This window comes from Balaenoptera acutorostrata, chromosome 13 (assembly GCF_949987535.1).
Source record: "Balaenoptera acutorostrata chromosome 13, mBalAcu1.1, whole genome shotgun sequence".
Lineage (NCBI taxonomy): Eukaryota > Metazoa > Chordata > Mammalia > Artiodactyla > Balaenopteridae > Balaenoptera > Balaenoptera acutorostrata.
Window position 1 is genome coordinate 74,620,034 of NC_080076.1, and position 17,531 is coordinate 74,637,564.

The 17,531-nt window shown below is 48.5% G+C and overlaps 1 protein-coding gene across 1 annotated transcript in view; it reads left to right on the forward strand.

Annotated features, from left to right (window-relative positions):
- Positions 1-17,531, forward strand: part of ACACB (acetyl-CoA carboxylase beta) — a 145,597-nt gene that overhangs the window by 90,659 nt on the left and 37,407 nt on the right. The window contains 11 exon segments of the mRNA XM_007180091.2: positions 1,047-1,197; positions 2,489-2,623; positions 4,740-4,886; positions 6,328-6,516; positions 8,045-8,145; positions 9,411-9,437; positions 9,734-9,822; positions 9,915-10,039; positions 14,055-14,168; positions 14,333-14,446; positions 15,026-15,115. Of these exon segments, the coding sequence (XP_007180153.2) occupies positions 1,047-1,197; positions 2,489-2,623; positions 4,740-4,886; positions 6,328-6,516; positions 8,045-8,145; positions 9,411-9,437; positions 9,734-9,822; positions 9,915-10,039; positions 14,055-14,168; positions 14,333-14,446; positions 15,026-15,115 (1,282 nt within the window).

Here is a 17,531-nt window from a genome sequence, read left to right on the forward strand (position 1 = left end):
TCTCGGCTGGAATTCCATGCAGCTGGCAGGCATAGATGGGAGGCTCCCAGGAGGCCCCTTTCTAGTGTTGGGAGGATTCAGAGCCGAATGGGACGTGACTCCCAGCTCCACGGCCTGCGAGGTGTGTGCTGAGTGCCAGCGGCTCCGGGTCTGAGCTGCAGTGTCCACACCCATCAGATCAAGGCTTGGAGAAGATGAGGCCGTCCGATTAGGGAAGGGGCTATTTATTGAGCATCTGCTTACACCAGATGCCGGGCTAGGTGTTAGGATACAGCTGTGGTCATGACTCATGGAGTCTGTCGGGGAAGAGACACGTGGAACAAGCAGGTGGCGGCGGGAAAGCTTGCTCTGTGTCTGGCTGGGTGGAGGACGGGATGATCCGGAAGCACTTTGCACAGGCGCATCGCGTGTCCTCCTGCTCCAGCGCGTCTGACCACCCTGAGCTCACACGATGAAACACAGACCCGCCCACCCCCACGGACAGGCAGCAAAGACCCCCCCCCCCGACCAAGAGAATAAGATGGGGAGGAGTGGGGTTCCAGAGGCCCCGTGCCTGAAAAAGCTCCAGTTAGGTTCCCTTCCGAGTCCTCGATGGAAGAAGGTGGACTAGATTCATCCCACATCGGTGGTTTTTAACCTCTTTGTAACCCGTGTTCCATCTGCCAAGAATATTCAAGATGATTATAAGCTCCATCCATGGGGCATGCTCTTCCCAGTTCTAAGGCGAAGCCTTTCAGTGGGTCAGTATTTACTGAATAATAGTGATTGACTGCTTTCTGTATGCCAGGGCCTGTTGGAATTATGTCAGGAAAAGGAACTAGTTTTCAGCCAGTAAAGGGTCCCACCCAGCTCACTCCCAAAGTCTCTGCGGTAACTGTCAAATGCTACCATTTGGGAAAAATGGAGTCAGTCCCTCAAACCACACGCAGGGTGATGCTCACGGCTGCCTTTAGGAAGGGAAGATGCCGTCGAAACCCTGACGCGGGCACCTGGGTCGATGGTCCTCCCCAGTCTCCCCGCCACCTCCCCGCTCCTTCTCTCTCCAGTTACCGAATCACCATCGGCAACAAGACGTGTGTGTTTGAGAAGGAGAATGATCCCACGGTCCTGAGAGCCCCTTCGGCGGGGAAGCTGATACAGTACATGGTGGAGGACGGGGCCCACATCAAGGCTGGGGGCAGCTATGCTGAGATAGAGGTGACCGCAGAGCTGGCCCCCTGGGAGGGGGGTAGGGCTGCAGCCAGGTCTCCGTTACACCCCCTCCCCCAGGGAGGGCCATCTGCCAATGCTGCTTCATCTAAGCCAACAGACCTACCCTCTCACCTGGGCTGTCATCTGCAGATTCCTAAGAGAGCCATGTGTGTGGGGTTCAGCCCCAACTCCCTGCAATATCCAAAGGGAAAAAAAATCTCAAAAATGTATACCCCCCCAAGGAGTGAGTAAGGACGGATGAATCATGATGCGGACAATTAAAAAGTGGTAAGCCAACAGAAGCAAAGCACTTCCCACGTGGCAAGCACTATTCTAAGCATTTTATCTGTCTTTAATTACCTTCTTTAATCTTCCCAGCAATCATATAAGTTGGACACAAATGGGACCCCCACTTTGTACATGAAGACACGGGGCCCAGGCAGGCTAAGGAACTCACTCAAGGTCACACCAAGCCAGGATTCAAACCCGGCCTCCATTCTCTGCTGCCCAGGAAAATAGTGATTTTTGTAATGAAAATATAGCAACGGTAGTAGCTGACGCTTGTCGGCCTCCTACTATGTGCCATCCTGCTTCATCCTTATCAGCGCCCTGTGAGGCAAGACTGTCATTTCCTCCCATTTTACTGTTGGGGAAACTGAGGCTCAGAGAGGGGAAGACACGTGCTGGAGATCACAGAGTGATGGGTGGGAGCAGGGGTTCCATCCCAGGCCTGGCTGACTTGGGTGCCCAAGCTGTGAACTTCTGAGCAAAGGGTGGGACAGTCCTGTCGGTCTGCAGCCCACACGTGATAACAAAACTCATCACGTCCACACGGCCAGACTCTCAGACCAGTTCAAGGGGCTGATGACTGTACTGCAGTCATGTTCTTCATTCCCCAGAGGGTTTTCTCGCTGCCTTTAAAAAATGGAGCTGGTGACAAAATGCACCGCATTTTAGGAATGTGTGTGTCAGTCACCCTACATCATATGATTCATCTGTATTTCTAAGAGAGAGGCCTTCCTTTGGAAATAAAGATCAGTTTCCACGTCTGTAAAATGGGCACGATGAACACCTGCCTCCCTGGCTGGCTTTGCAGATGGAAAAAATTTATGCCCGGCGCTGTGCCTGGTACACAATAGATTGTGTAAATGCTGGTTCCCTCTCTACCCTCCGCTTGAACTCTGCCCACGGAGTCATTCAATGTAAATGACACGGTCCCTGCTCCAGAGGTACTAGTTTGGGGTGACACAGGCCAGTCCTAGTGGGCTCCATCTAATTTCTTCTTTCTGCAAAACAGGTGATGAAGATGATCACGACCCTGAATGTGCAGGAAAGTGGCCGGGTGAAGTATGTCAAGCGCCCAGGGGCTGTGTTGGAAGCAGGCTGTGTGGTGGCCAGGCTGGAGCTCGACGACCCTTCTAAAGTGCACCCGGTATGTGGCACCCGGCACGGCTACCCCGTGAGCCAGACAGGCTTGTGGCCCTGGCTCTCCTGCCACCACCCGCCCCCAGCAGCCAGCACGACGGGCGTAGGAGTGTGCCTGCCTGTGCCCACATCCTTCCCAGCAGCTTCCCATCCCACTTAGAATAAAAGCCATGTGTTTCCGATGATCTCCAAGTCCCCCCATGAGCTGTGCCCCGCTTTCTTCCCTGGCTTCATCTTCTCTCCCACTACCCCTCCCTTAATCGAATGCTCCAGACCCATCCCCCTGGGGCCAGCTCCCTCTGCCTGGAAGAACCTTCTCCCAGACGCCCACAGGGGAAGGGTTCCTTCTGTGAACTTTGACGCAGACGTCATCCCCCCAGTGCGTTATATAGAGCTGTCGTGTCTCCGTGACATGACATGACTCACCCTCCTAGAGTAAGCCAGGCCTGCGGGGAGGTGGCTTGCCGTTTATGCATGTAATTTTGTTTTCTCTACAATAATTAGTGTATATGCCCAGGAAAAAAGAAAAGCTAGAAAAGCATTTTTAAAAAAAATCAAATCGACTCTTTTCTTCGTACTATTCTATTAGTTTCATTTGTTTTCTTCTTCTTTTCATTATTCTTTTTAGAGGGTTCCCAAAGCTAGAAATAGACTGAGCTTTGTTAGATCACCAGGAAGGTCTGTGCCTGCGTTGTGATTCCTTTTAGCAAACGTTTCCCGGGCTAGGTTCTTGAGACAGCACCCAGCCACAGGTCAGGAGGCTCACAGATGCCCGTGAGAAAGACGGGCAGATAAGCCTTTGTAATTCAGCTCGCTGAGTGCAGTCAGAGGGACTGCCCTTGGCCACTGGCTGTGAGGGCCCAGGTGGAGAAGCCAGCAGCAGATTGTGGAGAAAGGAAACCCTCCGTTTAATCTTCAAGGGTGAGAGGAGCCTGCGGGGTAGGGAGCGGAGTTGAGGGCCGGGAAGCTGAGGGTTCTGGGCCAGCAGAATAGCATGCCCCAGCTCCTGGGTCCCAGTGCCTCACACAGTTGGTGTTGAGTGGATATTTGTAGAATAAATTAACAGACGAATAGATACATTAAGTCAGTGTTGCCCCTGTGGGGAGCTTTTTATTTGGGGATCCTTTAAGGCTAAATGTTTATGATTTACAAAAAGCACGTACACTTGCATGAGAGTTTCCTAAATTTTCACCCTTCTAGGCATTCGTCTTTAGGGTTTGAGTGAGACTGAAATAAATAGAAAAAAACAGGAAGATGATCTTGGTTAAAAAGCAAAGCAAAACAAAAACATCTGTTGACAAAAATAATAAACAGTCTTTAATAGGAATAGAGAAGAGTTTTATTTGAACCAAACTGAGGAGCATAGCCCAAAAGACAACCTTTCAGATAACTCTGAGGAACTGCTCCCAAGGAGCATTTTTTTCAGCACAGTTTTATGTCTTGTCAAAACAAAGAACATGAAACAAGTCAGGGATACATTCCTTCAAGGTTTCAAAACATACACACACATACACACACACACACACACACACAAATACAAACAGAACAGATCGGCACGTACACGGCGAGTCCATGTGGCCTTGGCAGCTGGGAAGGGAATCTTATCATCAAAGGAGAACCAGCATTGGCTTCCGAGGAAGGGAGGCATTTCATCTTTATTTTTAACATGGACATTCTTTACTTCTGGTCAGTGCGCCCTTTTCTTTAATAATTAAAGCAGATGTACAATGTATGTTTGATTGGCTACAAACTGGCTGCTCTAGTTAGCATGAAATTCAAGTTAACTCATGTAGAAGCCAGAATGACTTCCCCAGATCTCAACATGTGAACATTTTTTTTTTATCACATCTAACACCCTCCAAAATTATTTGGGGTACATAATTGACTCTGACATTTGTAAAGGGGAAGATTTGGAAACCTCACACAGGGGTGTAAATGTAGCAATTTTAACTTTCCAATACAACGTTTTCTTCTGTTCCCCCCTCCCCCACAGGCTTCATGATAACTACATTATGTGTATTGTGTATATTGTGTGTTGGTAGCTCTGCCTTGGCCCTTGGCTTGTATGTCTCATTCAGAGGCCCCAGTGGCCTTGACCTCTGACTCCTGTTGTGTCTCATCAGGCTGAGCCATTCACGGGAGAGCTCCCCTCCCAACCAACGCTGCCCATCCTCGGAGAGAAACTGCACCAGGTTTTTCACAGTGTCCTGGAAAATCTGACGAACATCATGAAGGGCTACTGTCTGCCAGAGCCTATTTTTAGCATCAAGGTGGGTCACGTGTGCAGGGTAGGTGTGTATCACACACACGTGCATAGGTCTGTATGAAGAGCCAGAAGATCCCAGAGATCTTTATTGAGGTAAGAAATGAGAAAATGATTCATCTTCTGTTGTTTCTATCAAGGACCCATTCTCAGGAAATTCCTCAGTTTCATTGTAAACATCAGTGTATGTTTCTGTCTGATTATAAACTGTTGTAAAGGTGACATTGCTTTTTGGGGTTGGGTTCAGCTCAACACTGAGAATGTTCACATAGTAAGTTAAGAAAGGAGTCGATGTGGGTCACCCTCTTAAAGAGACAGCGAGGAAGGGACTTTGTCCAGAAACACAACCCTGTTCATCATCCCAGGGTCCCGTTGTCTGTAGAGAAACAAGTCCTCAAATTTGCAGACCGCCATGAAAGACCCATGCTGCTAAGCTCAACGTCAGTAACTATAAAATTGTGCTACATCACATTCCATCCCAGAAAAGCCAGTCACGGTGACGGTGGTCATGGTGATAACTCAGCGCTTGTCCTCTACATGCTATGTGCCGTCTACTACTCTAAGTACTTAAACCTTATTAAGTCATTTCACCATCCCAACAACCTAGGAGGTAAGAACTGTTATTATTTCCATTTTACAGGTGAGGAAACTGAGGCGCAGAGAGGCTACAAAATTTGCCTGGTTTCACCCATGAAGAGGCAAAGAGGGGACTTGAACCCTGGCCCTCTAGCTTCAGAGTCCATGCACTTAGCCCCTAGGTTATGCTGCCTAATTGCTAGAATTACAACATTTTTTTTAGTCTTTACACTTGCCTGTGTGTGCATGGTTTCATTTTTAAACCTTACAACCACGTTATGGGGTTGACGCCATTATCCTCCCCATTGAAAGACCATCGACAGTTCTGCTTCCAGGTGAGCCGGAAGCAGTGCAATGCAGCTGTTAAGAGTCTCTGAGTCTGCCTGAGTTTGCATCCTGGCTTTGCTTCCTATTAGCTGGGTGACTTTGGGTAACTTAACTAACCTCTCTGTGTTTCAGTTTCCTCAACTGGAAAATGCGAGTAATGATTATTCCTACTTCGTAGGGTTGTCTCTGAGGATCAAATGAGAACATGCAAATCCAGGTCCTAGAACAGTGTCTGGCACAAAGCCAGTGTCCCACAAATGTTCACCTTTCCCAGGGCCTGGTGTTCTGTCCCCACACCAGGCTGGCTGTTTGGATGCATGGAGAGGGGAGTGGGGCCTTCCTGGGTCGGGAAACAGGGTGTTCATTCCCCCTGTGGTCAGGGGGCCATTCTACTCTGGACTGTTCCACAGGCCACTGGGTCTAGATCTTTGGCCACTCAAGTGCACGGGGCCTGGATGGGCTGAGTGTGTCAGCCGCCCCGTGGTGGGTGGCCATGCCCATGCCCCCAGCACAGCCTTGGGCCGACTCTGTGCTCCCCGCTGCAGCTGAAGGAATGGGTGCAGAAGCTCCTGATGACCCTCCGGCACCCAACGCTGCCACTGCTGGATCTGCAGGAGATCATGACCAGCGTGTCGGGCCGCATCCCCGCCCCCGTGGAGAAGGCTGTCCGCAGGGTGATGGCCCAGTACGCCAGCAACATCACCTCGGTGCTGTGCCAGTTCCCCAGCCAGCAGGTGGGTGCCCCCCACCCCCACTCCAGCCCCGCTGGGAACTCGTCTCCCCATCAGTGCGGACGTCCGGTCTCTGATCAAATCGGGCCTCACGAGACCCACTTACAGCCGAGATGCTGGGGACTGAGAGTTTTCTTTCACGCCTTCTCTGCAGAATTGCAGCATTTCCCCCAAAGCAACAGTTGTTTAGAGGAACATAAACAGTTATTAGGCCTCACTCTGTATAACTTGGCTTTGGAACAGGAGTAAGTAGTTGGTGCAAACAGAGTGAGCGTTTTCCAAATATACGCTGGCTGACACAGTAGAGGATATTGTGAGTTCTTCTTGCCAGGGTGTAGCACTGATTCTCCCCCTCTGCTTTGTGTAAGGTGATAATCTTGGGGCTATACGTGTATGTAATATTTTTTAAGAATGGAAACCATTCCCGGGTAGTATCAGAAATCTCTAATAATTCTACAATGGCCTCGTTTTGTTCTTTTTTGGGGGTGCTTTTATCAGGCATTTTAAAGGAAATCTGCATTTGGAAGAGGCACCTCTTTTTTACCTTCGTTCTCTCTGCCTGGTTATAAGGGCTGCCTCCCACCATCACCCCACCCACATGTCAGCAATTTGGGGTGCTCGAGGTCAGTGTAAGTCAGTTTATTCCCAGAGGTCAACCTCTAGGTTGGAGTATCATTCGGCCATAAAGAGGAATGAAATACTGATTCATGCTACCCCAGGGATGAACCTTGAAAACATGATTCTCAGTGAAAGAAGCCAATCGTTAAAGACCACATGTTGCCTGATTCCATTTATATGAAACATCCAGAACTGGCAAATCCATGGAGAAGAGGAAGTAGATTAGTGGTTGCCAGGGGCTGGGGGCAGGGGGGTTGGCGAGTAGCTGCTAAGGGTTATAGGATTTCTTTTGGGGGAGAAGAAAATGCTCTGAAATTAGATAGCGGTGATGGTTGCCCAATTCTGTGAATATACTACAAAGCACTGAATTAATTGTACACTTTAAAAGAAGGGGGGCGGAATATGATGGTATATGAATTCTATCTCAACTAAAAAATAATGAAAACAAACCTCTCAAGGACCCCAGTTGAGAAAAATACACGTTGGAACGTTCTAGGAATTTGTTATTGATGCAGGTTTTTTATTACATGTTTTTTTGTCGCCACAAACAATATGCCGATCGCATTAAATCTAACTGTAAAAATAGGACCCGCATACCCAACACCCTCATGCTCCCTGGGGTTGGAAATTCCTTTCTCCTCTTTCCCCAGAGCATTTGTATTTGTGGAGAGGGATGATACAGTGGTGCGTGTCTTTATGTGATTGTTGTCATTCTGAGCTCTTGAGTCCTCAAGCCACATGTTGAGTGGGGTGTGCAGAGCTGTTTCTGGGTGGCCAGAGGGCTTTGGGGCTGGAATTTTAATTTTTGAATGGGATCTCAATGGGAGCCTGTGGTGGGTCCTTCTGGTGACTTCTGCGTGGCAACCAGATTGTGTGGTTTGAGTGGCCAGACCTGTCCTGTTTTCCCATGCAGATAGCCACCATCCTGGACTGCCATGCGGCCACCCTGCAGCGGAAGGCCGATCGGGAGGTCTTCTTCATGAATACCCAGAGCATTGTGCAGCTGGTCCAGAAGTGAGTCCTGGGCCCTCCTTGGGGTGTGGTTATCACACTCAGTTATCCATGTATTGCCCCAGGGTGGTGCTATCTTAAGGGCAGGCTCAAATTGAGAGACAGTGCCTGGGGTCTGATACCCCAGTTACAGCCCCAGCACAGCCCTTCCTAACAGCAGAACAAAGCAACACCCTTTACTTCCGTGAATCTCAGTTTGCCAGTCTGTAAAATGGGGATAAAAACACTTCACACACCGTAAGTCATTTTGAGCTTTGAGCAGATTGATTTTTATAAAGTGCTGACACATAGTGAGTCCTTGTGGTAGCTTTGATTATGAGACAGTGGGATGAGATGGCTTTATAGGCTGTAAAGGATTATACAGATTATCCTTGCGGTTTTGGGGGATCCTTGCAAAGGAGGAGTTGGCGAAGAATTTGTATCTTATCTTAAGTAGTTCTTGAGCAGGGAGAACTATTCTGACGATAAAAAGAACTGCCCTTTTGCATGAAAACTCTACCCAGCAAGAAAGCTTTGCCTATAAGGACAGAATCCAAACATTCTCAGACTTCAGCGAATTAATTCAGCACATATTCGCCATGTGCCAGAAACTATCAGAGGTACAGAGGATATAGGACTATAGGAAAATGCCCTCCTTTTCAGGGTGCTCCCTGGCTCATGAGGACTCATACTAACAATATAGGATTGCAGCTGAGGAAGGAGATTTGAGTTCGGATTCCCCACAAAGTGAGAGTCACAGCTGAGGGCTAGGAGGGGAATCCCTTCCCCGGAACACTTTGACCGCTAACGCTAACCCATCCTTCAGCAATGGAAATGCCTAGAAGAAATGAACAAATGATAAACGAATCAAATTCCATAGCAGGTTTTTTGTGTGTTAAATATAAATCTCAAAGCTCTGTCTTGTGTTGTGTTCGTGTGTGTTTTTAAAATCACATCTGAATAAAAGAGTACTTTAGGTTCTTACGCTCTTTTGTTGCCATTTGGTGATGCTGGGGTGAAGCTGCTTTCAGCTTCCCTAAAACTCAGCATCACATTCTCTTAAAAACTCTATTCCCTGTGTTCTGAAATAGTTTAGAAGAGGAAATGGTTTAAGGAACATCCAGGTTACCATTTGGTTTTAAAAGGGAAGTGAAATTTACACAGGGATCTTTTGGTAAATGTCCTTCAGATTTGGTTTTGTTTTGTTTTCCAGTTGTTTTGTTTTCCAATCTGTCTTTATACATTGAGTGGTTAATTGAAAATTTTTGCTTTTCAACCATGCATGCAAGGCTGACCCCTTTCAGCATTCCAACTCTGTAAGTGTTTTTCCTTCTCTCTGGGGATGGGCAGGCATCATCCAAAGGCTCAGGCTTGGCCTCTCAGTTGGATGTGTGACCTTGGGCAAGTCATTGCTCTCTCTGGCCTGCGGAGTTATTAGCACAAATGAACTAACTCACACATCCCTCCCAGGCCTAAAGATTAGAGGGAGCAGCCTCCAGTTTCTTTATTAGTGTTTTCTCCTTTTTCAAATCATAAAAGTCCTGGCTGTGGATAACTCCGGCACCCCAGGAAGTAGAGTTGATCACTAAGGCAGCCTTCCCTTCCTCCCCAGATACCGCAGTGGGACCCGGGGCTACATGAAGGCGGTGGTGTTGGATCTCCTGCGAAGATATTTACTGGTTGAGCACCATTTCCAACAAGGCAAGAGTCGCCACCGCAGGCATTGGTGACAAGCCCACGGGGGCAGGAGGGGCCCCGAGCCTTACCCCACGTGGCCTTTTGTCTCCCTGCAGCCCACTACGACAAGTGTGTGATAAACCTCAGGGAGCAGCTGAAACCAGACATGTCCCAGGTGTTGGACTGCATCTTCTCCCATGCGCAGGTGGCCAAGAAGAACCAGCTGGTGATCATGTTGATCGTAAGCAAGAAAAGTCGCCCTTTACCCGGAGTGGGGGTAGCTCAGGGCTCCACCGACTTTTTCTGGAAAGGGCCAGAGAGTAAATATATTAGATTTAGCCCAGCATATGGTCTCTGTCCTGACCTCTCAATGCTACTGTGACACAGTGTAAGCAAATGGGCATGGCTGTGTCCCAATAAAACTTTGCTTATAAAACTAGGCAGTAGGTAGGATTTGTTGACCCCTGGGGAAGATCATGACTAACCCACAAAGCACCTACTGTGTGCCAGGCACTCCTGACATGCTTTACAAATACTAACTTGTTTAATTCCCACAGCAGCCCTAGGAGGTTGGTACCGTTCTCATCCTCCTTTGACAGAGCACAGAGAGGTGAAATCACTTTCCCAAGGGTACCCAGCTTATAAGTGCAGAGCTGGGATCTGAACCCACAGCATGGCTCCGGAGTCATGAACTATGATTAGTCAAGGGATATTGGATTCCGAGTCTTCTGGTAGGGCTTTCATTTTACCTTCTTGGTGAAGCATGGAATGTTTTTGTTCTTATTTCTCCTCCTACCGGGTAATAATTAGCAATCCTTTATAGCTAAAGATTTTTTTTCCTTGACGTGACTTGGAAAATGCAGGATCAGCAGATAGTAGCAGAGACTTGGGCTTGGCTTATAGCAGGAAGGGGTCGGCAGATTTTTTTTCTGTAAGGGGCCAGAGAGTAAATATTTCAGGCTTTGGCCATGCAGCCTATGTTGAAACTACTCAGCCCTGCCATTGTAGCGTGAAAGTGGCCATAGACAATATGTGAATAAATGAGTGTGGCTGTGTGCCAATAAAACTTTATTTACAAAACTGGGCAGTGGGCCAGATTTGGGCCTGGGCTTATAGGGCAGTTAACACCCTAACAAGATGGATTCATAAATATTGATATTTTTGTAAAGAATCATTTAAAAATCTCCTAGTGAAGCATGAGATTCTCTTAATCCTGGCTGTACTTGAGAACCACCTGGGGTGGGGGTGGGGGAGCTTTTAAAAAATACAGATGCCCAGGCCCCACCCTTGGTCCATTAACTCAGGGTTTCTGTGGGTGGGGCCCAGGCATTAGTACTTTCTGAAAGCTTCTCCAATGGGAAGTTTAAACGGGGACTGTATATTAGATAATAATATTGGTTTAGTGTTCAATTTTGGGGGTGTTTTAACACTTCTACAGTTAGCTGGGGAAAGATCTTTTTTCTCAAGGAGGTACATTCTGAAGTAGTAGGAAGGAGCATGGTGTCTGCAACTGAAAGACAGAAAGAGAAAAGAGTGAGAGAGTGTGTTTGTGGATACAGACATGCATGTATGCTTACTAGAAAAGCAGATGTGAAAGTTTAGCGATTGCTGAATCTGGATAATTTGCGATGTACTGATCTCCTGTAGTTTTGAAGTTCTTCAAAATTAAATTTGGGGGACTTCCCTGGTGGCGCAGGGTTTAAGAATCCTCCTGCCAATGCAGGGGACACAGGTTCATTCCCTGGTCCAGGAAGATCCCAACATGCCACGGAGCAACTAAGCCCATGCGCCACAACTACTGAAGCCTGCACGCCACGACTACTGAGTCTGCATGCCATAACTACTGAAGCCTGCGCGCCTAGAGCCCGTGCTCCACGACAAGAGAAGCCACCGCAGTGAGAAGCCCACGCACCGCAACAAAGAGTAGCCCCCACTCGCTGCAACTAGAGAAAGCCCGCGCGCAGCAATGAAGACCCAATGCAGCCAAAAATAAATAAAATTTTAAAAAAAAATTAAATTTGGGAGGAAGGCTCCCCAAGTGATTGCAACATGCAGCCAGGCTTGGGAACTTATGACCGAGGACATATGTAGTCTTGGGGGGAATTTCATTGCTAAAATAATATAACCCTTTTCTCAAAGTACCTCCTTTGGATGGAGTCTTTTTAAGTGTGAGCGTCTGTAAAACAAAGGATGCCTATAATTTATTACAGTCCACTCACCATTTGTTCATAGGCCAGGGCTTGGGTCTGTGGGTTATTCTGCTGTTTGCTCTTCTTTGTGTACATAATAACTCTCTTTTGGGCACGAAGTTCTTAAAAATAATGTTCACCAGAGGATGGCCTGGGGAAGAGGATGGCCTGGTGGAATGGCCCCCAGATCAGAGAACTAGGGCACTGCCAGGGGCTTCTTGGTGAAGGAGGCTAAAAATGTTGTAGCAGGTGTGGTTTGGGGGTTATATGTGAGATTCATTATTCTTCCGGCTCTCTTGTTTCCATTTGCTAGAAAATGGTGAGTTCTTTGCATTTGACGGTATTTGATGCTTTGGAGATTTTGAGCAAAGACTTGTTAATTGAGTGATTACTTGGAAATGAAATTTTTTGGAGTCTTTACAGGGAACCTCATTTCTGAATGTCAATTCAGTGGTCATAGGACTTTGCTAGTGACAAAACAAAAAAAACAAAACATGATGCTGTGAACTAAAATATACGCCATGGGACCCCTTCACAAAAGTTAACAAGAAAGAGAGAGAGTATTTTAGACTTTTGTGTGTAGAGTGTGGTGGCCAGATTTAAAAATTTTTCACATAGAACTTGTCTTGAGTCTTTCCTCTCTTATTTATTTTTTATTTCTACCTTTGGCCATGCCACACGGCTTGCAGGATCTTTCCCAACCAGGGATTGAACCCAGGCCATGGCAGTGAAAGCCCGGAATCCTAACCACTAGGCCACAGGGAACTGCTGAGCCTTTCCTCTCTTAGAAAACCACTAGCCTGGTTGTTGGACGGCGCCTGTGTTCTGTGCTGTCCTTGGAGCCACAGGCTGGTGGAATGATGGAGACTAATGCCACCGCCACTTGATAAAGCAAATCAGAATTTGGGAGGGAGAGAAAGTTTAGAATAATTTCCCACGAGATTTCTTCACCACTGACATGCTATGTGTCTGTGTACAAGTGTGAAATATTAATATGTTAAAAAAAATTTTTTTCTGATTGTGAAAACAGTGTGGGCTCATTCTAATTAGGAAAATGCAGAAGCAGATGCGGAAAAGAATGACCCCTGGCCCCACCATCTGGTGGCCACTTGGAGAACGGCCTGGTGCAAGGAAGGGGGGTGTGATGCCCAGGCATTCAGATTCCCAGCATTCATTGTTCTGTCTTTGTGGGTATTGAGGGAGTATAAGCTCTGAGCCGTTACCAAGCCCTTCTTGCATTTAGGGCGTAAGAGGAGTTGCAGAGACCAGTCGCATGCGGCCCTGGTCTCCAGCAGAAAGGTCCCTTGTTCAGAAGCAGAGAGGAGGGATGCACATAGGAACCCTCATCCCTCCCTCTTCTGCAAGTTCCACCTCTAGATCTTCTCTCTTGCAGGAAGCCTCCCTTGACCTCTCCAGGCCCTAGATGCTCCCCTCACACCAGGGCTCCTGGAGGGTAGCTTACACACCCTCACCAAAGCCTCCCATGTGGCCCTTACTCTTTGTTCATACCTGCCTCTATTTCCCCTCATCCCTCTTCTCTGAAACTGAGCTCCATAAGTCAGGCAACAATGTTTAGAGGAAAGAGGGAGAGGCCATAGGGACAGGAGAGCCCTGGGTTCAAATCTGGCTCTGCCTTGCATGTGCTTGGTAGCTTTGGGGCAAGGCACGTTGCCTCTCTGAGCCTCAGTTTCCTCATCTGTTAAATGGGAATCATATAGTAACTTGTCAGTGGGTTGGGGGCATTTGAGGAAATGAGTGGAAAGGGTCTAGCTGCTTGTCTGGCCATAGTAAGTACCTGATAAGTGCTGGCCATTAATAGTGATGCAGGCAGAGACTTTGTTGTCTTTTTCTTCATGCCAGGAATTTAGGGCATGTTTTGGGGTGGATGAATGGGAGAGTGAATGAATAGGGAGGTACTTGGTGGAGAGTGGCTAAGGGTATGTGTATCATGCTGTGCAGGTTTGCGGGGGCAGCCACACCCCTACCCCCCTGGCCAAGGGTGAGTGCTGGCCTGTTTCCTTCTGGTAGAACAGAGAGCCATTTGGATTTTGTTTCTCTCCCCCAAAGGATGAGCTCTGTGGCCCAGACCCTTCCCTGTCAGATGAGCTGACCTCCATCCTCAGCGAGCTCACTCAGCTGAGCAAAAGCAAGCACTGCAAGGTGGCCCTCAGAGCCAGGCAGGTAGGGTCGCCAGCCGTGGTCCCCACTGTGCATGAGGTCGTAGGGTGCCGTCCTTCCCCACACGCGGCCCCCACCGTGCATGTCCCCTCTGCTGCAGGACCCGCCCCTTGGCTCCTCCCCATGAGGATGGCTCACCCCAGCCCCTCTGTCCCCTCCCCCTGCAGGTCCTGATTGCCTCCCACCTCCCTTCCTATGAGCTGAGGCACAACCAGGTGGAGTCCATTTTCCTGTCTGCCATTGACATGTATGGCCACCAGTTCTGCCCGGAAAACCTCAAGGTGAGGCCATCTCCATCCATCCACTTGGCACAGAGCACACGCCGTGACCCAGGTGGGGCCTGGGGGTGGGCAAGTGGGCTCCCCCTTCCCTCGATGGGCTGGCACTCGGGTGCAGGGCACAGTTGCCAACTCCAGTGGTTTAGTCCAGTGTGGCCAGGGCTGCCCAGGGGAGGCTTGGGAGAGGTTGAGTCCTGCAGGATGGACAGAGCCTCAGGCAGCAAGGCTCTCCCAGGAGGTGTGATGTTAAAAATTCATGTGTGATGGAACTTATTGGAAGCTGGGAGCACTCACATGGTTGGGTCATGGCTTCATCTTCCCAGGGCTCCCCCACCCCCTAAACCTGCCTCATTCACAGGCTTCCAGGCACCCCCTCCACATCTGGAGCTGGGAGCCCTGGGAGCAGTCACCCCAGAGCTGCCTCCATGTTCGGATCTCGTGGGCCTGGGAAATGGGCAACGTTTCGTGATAACAACACGACCAGCCTCCTTCCCTGCCCCCATCCCTCCTGCTTACCTGACTGCTGGTTAGAACTTGTTAACATTCCCGTTTCCTTCTTTTTCCCCTTTCCATTTCCTGTAGAAATTAATACTCTCAGAAACGACCATATTTGACGTCCTGCCCACTTTCTTCTATCATGCTAACAAAGTCGTCTGCATGGCATCCTTGGAGGTAAGTAGGAGAGAGGCCCCCGTAACAGCACCAGTACTAACCATGCTGGTCCTAACATCCACTGCCCACCTGCCACACGCCTGACCCTGGGCCACGTGCCTGGCAAACGTGATCTTATCATTCTCTCTACAAGGTAGGTCCTGTTACTTACACCTGTCTCACGGAGAAGGGAACGGAGGCTCAGAGAGGTGAAGCAACCTGCTCAACGTCACACAGCTAGGAAGTAGCAAAACCAGGATTCACATTAGGTCTGTCTTAGTCCAGAGTCCTTGCTGGTAACCCCTGCTATCTTGTGTGCCATTCCAGCCTCCTCCGGACCAGGTACAGTTAAACATGAACCCCCAAGGGCCAAGTCTGAGGCACTTCATCCAAACTTTCCGACTCACCTGCCTTAGATGCCTTTGAAAGACTTTTCCACTTGGAACTGTGAGAGCCGGAAGGAGCCTAGGTGACAGCTTAAGGTGACCTCCCTGTGTGTCAGGCAGAGATGAACATGAGCAGTGGCGAAACCTGGATTAGAGCCAGGTTGTCTGTTCCCGCTCTGGTCGTCCTGAATTCAGGGGCTGAGAGGTGTTCGGTTAATTTCAGGACATCACGACGTTTCATCTGCTCTTTCAGAATCCTTTCAAGGAGTTATGAGATGATGGGTGTTTTCAACTTGACTGTCTTCCCCTGGTGATTTCTCCTCATTTCTTTACCCTCTGAACTTGAAGTCTCAGTCCCCTGTGGTCCCCACTCTTCTGCCATCTTTTAGACCCCATGGGTCACCCATCCTGATACCAGAAGGTTGACTGGGTCTCCATGGAGACCATTTTGGGCTTGTAAGCATGTTACAGCCACTGTCTCTGGGCCTGCAGTTTTTACCCCTCCCCTGGTTTCAACTCCAAGAACCCCTCCAGGCCCCACTCTTTGTTCGCAGCAGTGAGACCTAATACAACTCTTAAGTAGCTACCAAGTGTTTTCCCCCTGTCTTCAATTTTCACCAGTAATTATTGAGACCTACTGTATTCCAGTTGCTGGGGATACATTGGAGAATAACCATAGCCTCTGCCTTAGTGGAGCTTCTCTGGCTGGGGAGAGACACACACTCAGTATTTCTTTAATTATACATGTGATAGGGCCACAAAGTGAAAATGCAGGCCGTGATGAGAATTGCACAGCAGTACTTAACCTTACCAGGAGGTTTGACTCAGACTTTGATGAGAAAGTGACATGAAAGCGTCTGAAGAGCAAGTAGGAATTGGCGGGAGGGAGAAGCAGAGAGATTCCAGTCAGCGGCATATGCAGAGGTCCAAGCTGTGTGACCTCTGGCAAGTTGCTTTCCTTCTCTGGACTCTTAGATTCTTGCACTTTAGATAGGGATAATAATGCTGACCTCACAGGATGAGTAAGCATCAGATGTGAGTATTGATCACCATCGTCACCCATCATCCAAACACCTGTCCTATTTAGGGGGTCCTAAGTCTAGGGATCCTAAGTCAGATAGAAAGCAGCAGCCCACCTTCCCCACTTAATAAAGTGCTGAATCCCATTTATTTCTGTTAGTGATTTTTCTAGGATGCTTTCTTTACACGTTCCATCACTTTGTTGGGCAGTTTTATTGAATAGAATCCAACCTTTTCTTCGTGACTTGAGATGAGCATTGTAAACATAAGGTTTTCACTTGGCCTCTTGAGTTGTGTAGAGTTTTGTCCCTGCTTAAAATGTGTCTGGTGCTCCCAGACCACGCCCAGGGTCACTGATTCTCTAGGAAGACTCCCAGGACTCAGCATATAGATGTGCTCACATTTGTGATTTATTACAGCAAAAGGATACAAAGCACAGTCAGCAGAGGGCAAGGGCTCATGGGGTGAAGGCCAGAGGATACCACACGCAAGCTTCCAGTGGTCCTCCAGGGACTTTTAATTCCTTGACAAATTATGGCAACACATGTAAAAGTTGTCTACCACAGAAGCTCATTAGAGACTTAGCACCCACAGTTTTATTGGGGGCTGGTCACATAGGCACTCTCTGCCTGACACATACCAAAATTCTAAACTCCCAGGAAGAAAACACATGTTCAACATAAATCATACTGTTTGCATAGTTTAGGCAACATCAACCGTTCTTATCTGGGAATGGTGGGAATCCTCCCTAAATCTGAGTTCTTAGGTGCTAGCAAAAGGCCAGCCTTGCAAGCAGGCCTTTCAAAGGACAGCAATTAGGCCTGCTGTGTTAACTTTTGCTGCACAGTCCCTGGCTTCCCTATTCAATTAAAAAAATTCCCAATGCTTAGACTCTAGAACTGTGTGGTCCTATATGGCAGCCACTGGCCACGCATGGCTTTTGAGCACTTGCAGTGTGGCCAGTCTGATTGAGCTGTGCTTGAAGTGTAAGATACACACTGGCTTCCAGAGACTCAGTATGGAGAAAGAAT